General features: G+C 37.1%; 1 protein-coding gene across 7 annotated transcripts in view; it reads left to right on the top strand.

Moving 5' to 3' along the window:
• The first annotated feature begins 306 nt into the window (after window positions 1–306).
• Window positions 307–12,230, top strand: part of mbd1b (methyl-CpG binding domain protein 1b) — a 19,474-nt gene continuing 7,550 nt past the window's right edge. The window contains exons 1-12 of one of the 7 annotated variants that reach the window (XM_077529832.1): window positions 1,718–1,855; window positions 2,765–2,904; window positions 2,999–3,021; window positions 3,171–3,311; window positions 3,718–3,853; window positions 3,960–4,225; window positions 4,317–4,399; window positions 4,524–4,564; window positions 4,900–5,028; window positions 5,121–5,201; window positions 6,928–6,948; window positions 7,030–7,122. In XM_077529832.1, coding sequence (XP_077385958.1) covers window positions 2,869–2,904; window positions 2,999–3,021; window positions 3,171–3,311; window positions 3,718–3,853; window positions 3,960–4,225; window positions 4,317–4,399; window positions 4,524–4,564; window positions 4,900–5,028; window positions 5,121–5,201; window positions 6,928–6,948; window positions 7,030–7,122 — 1,050 coding nt within the window. In that variant the 5' untranslated portion in view covers window positions 1,718–1,855; window positions 2,765–2,868. Of the gene's footprint in view, window positions 508–538; window positions 845–1,416; window positions 1,856–2,764; window positions 2,928–2,998; window positions 3,022–3,170; window positions 3,312–3,717; window positions 3,854–3,959; window positions 4,226–4,316; window positions 4,400–4,523; window positions 4,565–4,899; window positions 5,029–5,120; window positions 5,202–6,927; window positions 6,949–7,029; window positions 7,123–12,230 lie in introns of those variants that run through there. The other 6 variants (XM_077529830.1, XM_077529826.1, XM_077529829.1 and 3 more) reach the window with 6 other exon arrangements.

Here is a 12,230-nt window from a genome sequence, read left to right as displayed (position 1 = left end):
AATAGGAGAGGAGCTGGCAGAGTGATTGTAATAACTGACCAATCAGCTGAAAAAGCCTCCTTTGTACTTAAAAGCAACTTCCAATTATGGGTAAGCCTGTCTGTCGTCCTCGCATGCTGACCTGCCACAAACGTCAAAAAAACAAAACAAATGCACAGTTGAAATGCCATAAACGTGTACAAACGTGCATATGATGTTCATGCAAAGTAGCCCGCTGTCTTTGTGGCGTTATCTGTCATATAACAAAATTGTTGAAAAAAACAACGTTGAGTTAAAAAAAAAGAAAAGAAATAAAAATAAAGCATACCAGCGCAGATTATGTGCGCCATCGGCTACAGAGTTGCTTGTTTGGGCTCTATTACTAGTATAACAGGCAAGCAAATAAAAAAAAATATATATCGATAATTCCATACGCCAAACAAGTACAGAAGTCAAAACATTTGAATTTGATCAACCAATCGAACTATGAAGACGGCACAGCTGACTAGTTCCATTGACAATGATTATGTAAGTAGAGTGTGAAGATTCACTTCACTCCGCTTTCATGAACTACTGCGTTTCATGAACAAATAATTGCTTTAGTGTGACTCATAATTTAACTACGTAATTTCCCCCAACAATTTTATAGTACGATTTATTTTCCGTATTAAATAAAGAGATGTAATACAAACGTTGCACCAATATTTCTGGTATTGTTACAGCAAGTTTTTCGGCTGGCGGACTTTTCAGTGATGGACTTTTTGGTCCTAGCGTAGCTTCCGTCGGTGCCAGCTACATACTAGCTAGCTTGGTTAGCACTTGACAAGGAAACACATTGGAATTGTGGTGCTGTACTATCAATAAGGTAAAGTATATTATCGTAAAGTTGTGTGGTTTTGATGACTCATCGAACAAACTAACACGCATTTAGCGGCAGTACACAAAGTTTATACGTGCTATTGAGAATTGTCACAGTTCTTCACTGCGACCATGAAGTTAGCTTTAGCTATTGAGGCTAACGTTAACGCTATGCCGTCTGTGTTTCTTATGCCGGTGTACCCGGCGCCACCTTGTATACAAAATGTCTTTGATATGTCGTGAGGTGCGTCTGAATTAAGTGATTAACAGCAATAATTTAATCGAATCAAGAGCTATTCCATAGGACGATCACCTACCGACATTTAAATTTAATATTTCGTTGTCACACGACCGTATTTCATGGTAAATTTACTGCCGATCGTTGCTCATTCATCATTACTCAACACAACTGAACAGTAATATCAGAGTCAGTAATAATTTTTAATGTATGAACGTTAGACTGTTGGCATCTATCAATCCATTCATGCGTGAAATGGGCGTGTTTTCTAAAACCATATTTGATCAGTAATAGACTTACTGTACACGGGCTTAATTACTCTTTACATTTTACATTTTTAGCCTCCTGATCAGCTCTCGAAGCCACAGGCAAGAGATTGAATCCCGACATGATGTATAAACGCTCTACAACACCAAAAAAGGATGATCGAATGTAAAAAGTTGTAGACAAACTCAGCCCTGAAAACAATCTTGGCAGTTTTTAAACTGTTGCACCAATGGACGGGGAACTCCTGCAGCCTCCCGGGAAGGAGCCTGTGGAAGAAAATGTGGAACAAAGCACAGAGAATGCTAACGAAGGAGAGGATGGACATATGCCAGCCCATGTCGGGAAATCACAAGTGGATGAGAATCAGATGGAGGAAGAAAAGCCTCCTGTTGGCTGTCCTCCCACTGATTGGTTGGAGCCGCTAGAAGATGATGAACAAGGTGATGATGAGGAAAGCCTAGCAGGAGAAAGTGAAAAGAGTCATAGTGCGAGTGTTAGCAAAACCCTCAATAGGTAAGTGCAGTTATTTGTTTTTCATGATCATAGCAAATTGTATACCACGCTGCAGTTTGATGCAGTCTTTGTCAACGCAGGTTTTGTGTCTTTTAATTGGGGTCACATTACATTCTGTACATCAGGGGTCTCCAAGTTCGGTCCTCGAGAGCCCATATCCAGGCTGTTTTCCATGTCTCCGTCCTTCAGCACAGCTGAATCTAATGATCAGCTAATCAGCAAGTTTTGCAGAAGCCTGATAATGATCCCGATCATGAATCAGGTGTGTTAGTGGAGAGAAACATGGAAAACAGGCTGGATTGGGGCTCTCGAGGACCGAACTTGGAGACCCCTGCTGTACATGTTCCGAAGGAGGTGTCCACTATGTTGTTGTTTTTTAAGTCATAACTTGGTTATCTTTTATTTATATTTTTATTATTATTATTTTTTTTTTACAAGAACAATTCCAATCAAGATGTGATGTGTTAAATAAAAAAACAGAATACAGTGTTCCCTCGTTTTCCGCTGTGGTTAGGTTCCAAAAAATACCCGCAATAAATGAAATCTGCGAAGTAGTTAGCTTTATGTTTTACAATTCTTATAAATGTTTTAAGGCTCTAAAATCCCCTACCACACAATTTAGACACTTTTCTCATTGAGGCATTTACATGTTCTCACATCTCTATTGTTCAAACATTGATAATGTTCAAAACTTCATAAATTTTATAAAATGGGTATATTACTGCAAAAAAATATGCAAAATTGCACTTAAAAAAAAATCCGCAGTACAGCGAGACCGCGAAAAGTGAACCGCGTTATAGCGAGGGAAGACTGTACAATGATTTGCAAATCCTGTATATTTAATTGTATACACTACAAAGACAAGCTATTTAATGTTCAAACTGATAAAATCTATTATTTTTTTTTTAGCAAATGATCAATCATTTAGAATGTTATGGCAGCAGCATGTTCCAAAAAAGCTGGGACAGGTGGTAAAAAAAGAAAAGAATAAAATAGACTGAGAAAGATGTGGAATGTTCAACAAACACCTGTTAAGGAACATCCTGCAGGTAAACAGGCTAACTGGGACAAGGTGGGTGCCATGATGGGTTGTAAAATGAGGTTCCCTGAATTGCTCAGTCATTTATTTTCTGTTTTACACAGTGTCCCAACTTCACTGGAATTGGGTTTGTATTACCCTACCTATCCACTTGCTGCCAGGTGGCGCATAAGGCCTCCACACTTAACTAACTTATTTAGCAGACTAATTTAGGTTTTGTGTTACTTGCCTTTGAATCTATTTGTAACGTATTGTTGCTTGTATTTTCTTCTTTAGGCTTATCCGAACTCGACGCAAGCGCACACATCCCGATGAGGGATGGTTTGACTTCCCTGAACTTGGAGAGGGTTGGAAACGCAAAGAGGTTATTCGACAATCTGGTTGTAGTGTTGGTCAAATGGATGTCTATTACCTCAGGTAACAACTTCTTGACTACATCAAAAACTTGCTTTCTAATTGACCTTTTTATGTTTATCATAGTCTGCTGTTAAGTCTGTTAAGTGTTGACCACATACACATAAGGATTTTCTGTCGAAACAAATTCGCACCACAGCATAATCACTCAATTCAAACGAGACATCAGACAAATACTCCTTTGCTGACTTACTCAGGAAAAGTTGATCAAATTTGGCCCGACTATTGTATGTGGGTCATGTTAAATTCTGAGTTGTTTCACTGCCAAACTGTTAAGGTCTAAGGGCCACTGTATGTAGTTTAAGTAAATTGTTTGTTATGACATTTAACATTTTAAGGGTTAGTATTGGAATAGACAAAACCAGGTTGAAGGTGGCTAAAAGCTGTATTCACTCTTTCCAATTCACAGTCCTCAAGGTTATCGGGTGAGAAGCAGAGTCGAGCTGATGACGTTGCTTGTCGGAGTCCAGGACGTATCAAATTTTGACTACAAAGCAGGGAAATTTTATAATGGGGAAGTAAAAAAGCCTCGACGTGGAAGAAAGGTATTGTTGTGATTTTTAATCCTGTATGTTTGTGTTCATATTAACAATTTAGATATTTATCTTTTTATTTATTTATTTTTCTTCTTCTTTTGCCTTTGTGAACCAGCAGAGGAAGATCCGGGAGCGTTCCTCCTCAGAGTCCAGTTGGATGGAGAGAGGAGATGGGGCGGACACTCCGGACTCGCACACCAAGCAAACTCCCGCCCAACCTCCCAACAACTGGGCCAAATCCTTCCTCTCTAATGAGACGACGTACCAAAATACTAGCAATGAAGCGGTTGTACCCAGTATTAAAATTAAACTTCATCTGCCGTCAACATCCAAACCACACCTCTCCATAAAAGGACAACCTGGCCCAGATGATAAAATGTTGTGAGTCCAGTGCTTCAATTCAAATTTCAACAGCTATATTAAGGAATTAAATAAACACAACAGAACTCAGGAATGCTATATTTCTCAACAGGGTGTGTTATAAATGTGGTATGCCCTTCATTGGCACATGGTACGACAGACAAAGAAAGAGACCCTCCTGTCCTTCATGTTGGGGTAGGTTGGTGAATGTGTGTTTTGAAAGTCATTTGGAAGAACGAGAAATGTATCTTGAAATATTGCTCTGGAGACAAAATGCTTCTCATTTTTAATTATCTTCTCTTCTTTTTCAAATCCTCAGCCTCAAAGACAATTGAGCATCCGTTGATTCGTTTACGGAAGGTAATGTCGTATCTTCAACACTGTTTGCATGACATGTTATATCATGTATGTTACTTTTGGCTGGCTCTTAACTCATTGAATAGAAATACTGTAGTTTGTCACACTTTTTTTTTTATTAATGATATTTCATTTATCACAGTACTTATGAAAGTAAGAAATGCAAATCTTATATTTTGATTGTCTTTTGCATACTAGCTAGATAAAAACAAAGAAACAGTGGAAGTACTTAAAATGATTGCATCAGAAAATTATGCCTCACAACAAAATGTGACATGAGTAATGAATGATACAGAGTAACCTACATTGCTCTTTTTTTTTTTTCCCACCAACCTCAGTGGATTCCATGCGGGCAGTGTGTGGGATGCCATATGACGGCAAACTGTGGCCAGTGTGCCAACTGCAAGAGTCCAGAGAACCGAAAACGTATATGCAGAATGCGCAAATGTCTCTGTCCAATTCGTAAAGTAAGTGTATATGTAAATGGGGGCACAACAGCTCGATTTTATGTCACTGATTAAGAAGTCACAGTTTTCCAAAATATCTTTCCCTCCATTAGACTTCTGAAACAGAAGGTGTGATACCGAAGATGCCAGAAAACGACATTTCTGAATTACTGGATGACAATATCAGTTTGCAGGTGATTGATTTTTTATTTTTTTTTGGTCACAATATGCTTACACGTAGAAGTATTTGGAATTTGATTAGTAGGTCTAGATGATTGACATTGTATGAATATAATACAATGTGATTCAAGTGGTGACTTTAAGATTGACTTATAATTTATTGATATGTTTAGGTAATCATTTACCATTAAGGATTTGCTGTGATTTATGAATAATAGCTCATAGTTGGTGACAATTCAGGAAATATTTTTGAAAAAACAATGAGGAAGTGAACACTTCCACAGATAGTCAGTCACCATGGTAACAAACTTTAACCTAACCTGCTTGCTTGGTGAATTTTTATGTTAAACGACTTTCTACTGCTCTTCACCCACCCAAAAGGCTTGTCTGTTTCTCCTTGATCTATACATATAGTTTTGTCTGTTTTTTCTTCTCTCTTTCTCACCGTTTTTCATTTAAAAATGTTGTTGTTGTTAATTTCCAATGCATTTCAATGGGAGGCAATTATACGTAGATTTTCGCTGTTCACTCCACTTTAGTTCATATTAATTTACCCAGAACGGCTGAATTGTCAGTTTAAATAATGAACAGTAGATGGCGATAAGACCCATCAAGGAGTCGCTTTTAAAGCAGGCACAGAAGAAGAAAGCTTTGTCTTCTTCACGTGTTGCGCTGCGGGATTTCCCGTTCAATTCTCTCACGAAGTCCGTCTGCTAACCTGCGTTGCCCAAGAGGAAGAAGCCACTTTTTAAACACAAAAAAAGACAACCTTGATGCACAGATTGTGGACTAATCAAAGCAACAGAACACCTATGAATTGATTCAGAAGGTGTTTCATTAGGAGGCAAGTTTCTGTTAGCTTCTGTGTTAACATTAATTATACTTAAAAAAAAAAAATAGAAACCTCATATTATTCAACAAACGTTTGCTTGTTTTGTAATTTCGTAAGATAACACAAAAGCGTAAACGTAATTGCAGTCATTCGGTAATGGGGTTATGCGTTTCAAGTGTCATACAGAATCTCCAGTTGCTCCAGAATGCTGCGTCATCATTTGGAGAATGAAGACACGAGCGTCAAAGCGCTTGAAGAAACATGCAAGTGAAAGTCCTTTTACCATTTAAGATTAAGTACTAAATGATTTAAATGTACTCAAAATTTTCATTCAATAAGGCTAATTTAAATCTAGTAGTAAACTTGTCATTCATCATCTAACTCGCATATCTATAAGATGTTATTTAGTACTTAAAAAAAAAAAAGTGAGACACTCTGTTTCCCGACTGAATATAAGAATAAAAATAAAAATGTACAGTGCAGGTTTGCAAGTGACTAAACTCCCGGCATCTGAAGTCATATTCTATGTTGTATTAAATTGTGATAGACATTCTCTGACTGGTATTATTTAGGGGTGGGCAAAGCCACATGTGGTAAGTATTTATATGATCAAAAATTCTTGCGGAATTTGTTGTTTAGATTAGAAATGATTCAAATGTTGTTTTAAAAAAAAATATTTTTCTATATGTTGAATATTATTAATATTGGTACATGTCCATGAAAGTTTCATGTGCATCCTTTGATGTCACACACAAATGTTTTCAGTCACATCAAAAATCTAATGCAATCATTGTTCCAATATATTTTAGAGGTTGGTGTGATCATGTCTTGTTGTTCGACCTTTAGTAAAGGTCTCGCTGTATGCCATTCTTGTTCTAATGAGTGTGTTTTATGTGTATATTTTGTAGGAGGAACCTACAGACTTACAGGTACTATTGCTAGTTAGTTAATAAAATCACATGAGTGTAATGATCAATGTTGTATTCATTCATTTTATGATGTTCGCGAAGCAGCCGGACCAAAAAAGCGGTGACACCGAGAACTTATCTTCCAACATGGACTTCGAGGACGATGATGACTACTCAACAGATGACGACGATGATGTGAGTCCAGAGTTTTGCGGTCCTAAATTTAACTTCTGAAATATTTCCTGCATATATTTTTGTAATCAATCATGGCTAAAATTTAACTAACAACTCAATTAATTGATAAGGTTTTTTTTTTTTGAACAACAGAAAATCTCTGGTTGTTGAGAATTCATGTTGTGATATTTGTCACGGTGATGAGAAAAATGTTTCCTGGCGGAGCTGTTCTGCAGCAGAGATTGATTGTTTGACTATGCATGTCCCTAGATTAGTCAAGTACTCTTAATTTTATATAACACTTTGAATCAACCATAGCCTGTCACAAAGCGCGAAGACAGAAACACATAAACATAACACAAAATATTAACAGTAATAGAATCACAGCAAACCTTTTCCCCCCATTCCTACTTATGCTATGAATGTCATGTTTGAAGCTGTTATAGATGAAAAAGGAGTGAATCAGTCTCCTTTGCAACAGTTGATCAAAAACAAGTGATCATAGCATGAATGATGTCACATCTGTCACAAGCTATGTTTGCTACAAGCTAACTTTAAAAATAAGCATATAGCTGCTGCATCCGTAATGAGTAACATACATACTAAAAAGAATGGTTCAATTCTTCAGGCCCATTTATTCCACTTCCAAGCACTGAATTCTCGATCTCCACATCCAATATACACCTCCGCTTAGGTGATGTTTGTATATTTGTATCATTGTGGTTGCCTGCACAAGCATCATTATGTGAAGATTTTTTTTTAATCATTATTTTGATGATTAATTGATTATATTGATTTTGACATTTTGATGTTGGAAATGGTGCACTATCGTCTTGTTACAGCCGTACTGTTATTATTAATTTATATTCATGGCCCAGATGTTTCCCTGTGATTGGCTGGTGATCAGATCAAGATGTACCCCGTCTCTCAGCCAGAGTCAGTTGGCATAGGCTCCAGCATACACCCAACCCACCCTAGTGAGGATAATCGATAAAAAGAATGGATGGCCTAGAAGTGGTTTTCATACAAACATTTAATGCAGTAGTGGCATTTCGAGATTCTGAACATCGTACATTGAAGTTATTTGCGATTCCGCATAAGGTATGCTCAATTGCCAGATTTCTAACTTTTTTTTTTTTTTTTTTTTTTTTTTTTAAATTCGATTTGTTTAATTTGAATACAGTCTTTCCTCGCTGTAACGCGGTTCACTTTTCGCGGTCTCGCTGTATCGCAGATTTTTTTTTAAGTGCAATTTTGCATATTTTTTTACAGTAATGTACCCATTTTATAAAAATTTATGAAGTTTTGAACATTATCAATGTTTGAACAAGAGAGAAATGGGAGAACATGTAAATGCCTCAATGAGAAAAGTGTATAAATTGTGCGGTCGGGGATTTTAGAGCCTTAAAACATTTATAAGAGTTGTAAAACATAAAGCTAACTACTTCGCGGATTTCATTTATTGCGGGTATTTTTTGGAACCTAACCCCAGCGGAAAACGAGGGAACACTGTATTTTGCGTGTTGGTTACTTATAGATTATTCACGCTTCAATACAGGTTACATCCCCGCTGTAGAGGAGAACTCACTTTGTAAACTACTAATTGCTGTTCTGTGATTATGCCTATAGATGCATAATAGATAACCTTGCTCTCGCAAGATGAATTCTCACGGTATTTGTGAGTTCACAAACTCTGGAGAATACCATCTTGGACCGCTACCACAGATAACTGCCGTTCCCTGACCATTCACAGAGCGACATTGTTTTTGGGGGCGGGATATGCAACTGTGTTGAAACCAGGAAGGCAGCGACGAAACCAGGAAGCCAGTGCCGACCGCGGAGCTAACAAACAAACCTAACATGGACCAATGGACACTACAATTTTGTTCTCTCAGATTTACTCACCGTTTCCTTGTTGAATGTTGAACAGCGAGAGGCACTTTGTGTATTTCTAGCTGGTAAGATGTTCGTGCTTTTCCCCCTCTTAGATAGGAACGATGAATGGACACAAACGCATTTTCATCCGTGGCCGTGATTGGTTAAAAGGTGTAGAATGTCACATCGTCCAATAAGCTCGAATTATTGTACAGAATGCCCCGCCTTTTCCAGACGAAATTACTGTGGAGCGGTACCAGATGGATATTGCATATGCATATTCAATATCCATCTGGCTATTGCCAGGTTACTTCATAGATATAGATTGCTAGATAGGGTGTGCTGAAAAAAATCTCTTCTCATTTGCTATGATTCAGAATCAATATAAAATGTCCCAAAATTTATTTTATTTAAATGATTTTATACAGTCTTGCCCTTGTTTGTGCTGTTCATGTTGTACACTATTTGGCCACTCAGGGTCAGTGTGGTTATCTGATACACTGGTAGTGTTGCCAGGTGTACGACAATTATTGTATTTGTACCGCTCAGAAATTCCTAATCACGACAGAGTTCTGTTCATGTGCTTTTGTTGTTGTAGCTAAAAACTACACATAGCAGCTGATGTACTCCTAAAACCGAACCATTATGGCAAATAATGAGTTGTAAAGGACAGGACATTGAATTGTGTATGCTACGTAATTGTGTAGATTCTAAAACAACCTGCTGGCGGATGATAATGTCCTTATAAAGTGTTAATATTTCTTGCCATTCACAAATCCTTTGGCGTTCTCCGCCATGTTGAAACTTATAATAGAATAGTTCTCTCAACTCGGGTATCAAAATAAATTCCCAGTTGTCCAGTGGAAAATACGACATGAGGGGTGTTCACATGCAATTTTCTACTTGACATGTTGTATTTACCATAATTACGATACCACATGAAGGCAGCAACACATTAGTCAAAGGCAGCTGGGGGGTGATCAAGTGGACAGTATGTGCTGCTTTGAACACTCTTTTCTCGCTCAGTTCCTTAGACCCCAATATTGGATTTGACAGAGGCGTCTTTTGTTGAATTACATATATAATTCTTCAATATAAAATACTTCAAAAGTCTTGGCCTATTGGTTATCCAGTTGTAAATACAGCTTAGTGACGTTAACTCATTCTCTATTGGCGAGCGTTGATAAACACTAGAGCGACTATATTTGACTGTCGCGAATCAGTAGGATTGTTATTTTGGTTATGACGGGTGTACTATGATTTCCGTCAAATATATGATAATTTTGAGTGTATGTACAATAATGCTATATTTCTCACCTGGCAACGTAACACTTGTATGTTGTAGCCACATTAGACAGTAGAAGAAGAAGGAAGAAAAAAAAAGTCCTGATCAAGTTATGCAAATAGGTTTTTTATTTTATTTTATTTTTTAATTTTTATTATTTTATTTTTTTTTAGAAGAAAAAAAATCCCGATCAGGTTATGCCAATAGAAGTTGTTTTTTTTTCTTTTTTGGAAGTGTAGGAAGAGCATATGCCGGTGAGTAATGTTAAGCTGCTGCGCTGTATATATTCCTGAAGCATTTTTGTATGAATAACTGTATTTTGAGTGATACAAAAATGCAGCGAGCTAATTAGCATTAGCGAGTCAATGGCGCTATCCTTTGTGTTATGAGCTAGCAACGTTCTGGAAACAAGCTAAACAAATTAATTTAAGTGTGCACTGTGGGCAAGTTTGTTCATTTTGTGTGTTCAGGTTCCCTCTAAAAAGGTCTTTAAAAATCTACAATTCAGAAACATACATTTTAGACCTTAAATGTCTTTTAAACCCCCAGCCCCCCACCCTACCCCCACACACACACCCACATACATATTTACATCCCAGGTCTAAAAAAATTATTTACCCAAGTCTTTGCTGAATTCGAGGATGGTCTTAAGTCGGATATATCCGAGTTGTTCTTCCCCAGTTCCGAGCTGAAAGTGTTCGAGATGAAAGTAAACAAAGAAAATGGCGGATAGCGGTAAATAGTTTATCTTGATCCTTAAAATTAATTTTGACCTCCACCAAACTTACCTGCTCGTAATTTTTCTTCATTTATTTATTGTCACGTACGTTGTTACTTGGAGTTATATCGAAAGTTTATGAATGAAAAAAAGCTATCTACGGTAGTTTTATATTCGAGTAAATTTTGTTTTACCATTCACGGTCTGTGGTTGTCATTGTAGAATGACGTCATTTGTAGTCTGTCGGTGAAGTCTGGGTCAAACAGGTAAACCTTGACAGTATTGTTGTCAATGTAATTCGTAGCGGTTAGCATAGCATCTAGCTTGTTGCGTTCGGATCACGGCAGATAAAAGCCTTTCATCGCCGCAAATAGTTTTAATTTGGGTGAAGGTTGCTGTCTGTGCCTGGAGCGGACATTGCGTTTGATAATCTGTGTATTCTCAGCAATTAGTCTTGTATTTGTCTTTATTCATTTTATTAACAGATAATATTCGAAGTTAACACATAACTGTCAAGGTTCTTTGGCTGTCTTGTCTATGAAGTATGTCGTTAGGTGGGTGCGACCCAGTGTGCCACAAATGGTTCAGACGGAGACACTAGAGTTTGTCTGGAAATCTGTTAAATTGAATATTCTTAGAGGCACGCTGTTGTATTTAATTATTTGCACTTGCTTTGGAAAAGTCTTGTACAACCACATATTTTGGATGGAACTTTTATATGGACACTAGATATTTTTTCTTTTATTTATGTTTTTAGTTTTTAAAATTAATTTTGTTGCGTATTGAACAGGGTGTCTGGACACCGGTAAAAATACAAATGGCCCTAGAAATTTGATAAATAAATGCGATGAAATCAACACTTAATATACAATGTTTTAGAATTATGTTTTACTAGTTGTGAGTTATCTGTTATTCGGAATCATTACATCATTCTCTTATTTTTTTTCTGTTATTATTACAGCTGTCTTTGCTTTGTCAAGTGGTGTCATGCTTGCGGTGATGAAGTGATGAGTTCTGGTGATGCGTCTTATCATAAACGGAATGTTCAATCTTTGACATTGCATCATCAAAGTGTGACAGTTAAGGCTGTTTGAAATGCTATACAAGTAAAGATGACTTGACTTGTGAACCAGACTGGAGGATATCACGATGATTCTTAGCACATCTATAGATTGAAGCAGATCATTGTCAGTCAAATCATTTTGAATTAAAAATTGTTTTGAATCAACAATTTTGAATCGCAGAGCCGTA

The sequence above is a fragment of the Festucalex cinctus genome, chromosome 8 (genome assembly GCF_051991245.1).
Source record: "Festucalex cinctus isolate MCC-2025b chromosome 8, RoL_Fcin_1.0, whole genome shotgun sequence".
NCBI lineage: Eukaryota > Metazoa > Chordata > Actinopteri > Syngnathiformes > Syngnathidae > Festucalex > Festucalex cinctus.
Note: the sequence above shows the minus strand (reverse complement) of the source record. Positions and strands in the feature narration are given on the sequence as shown.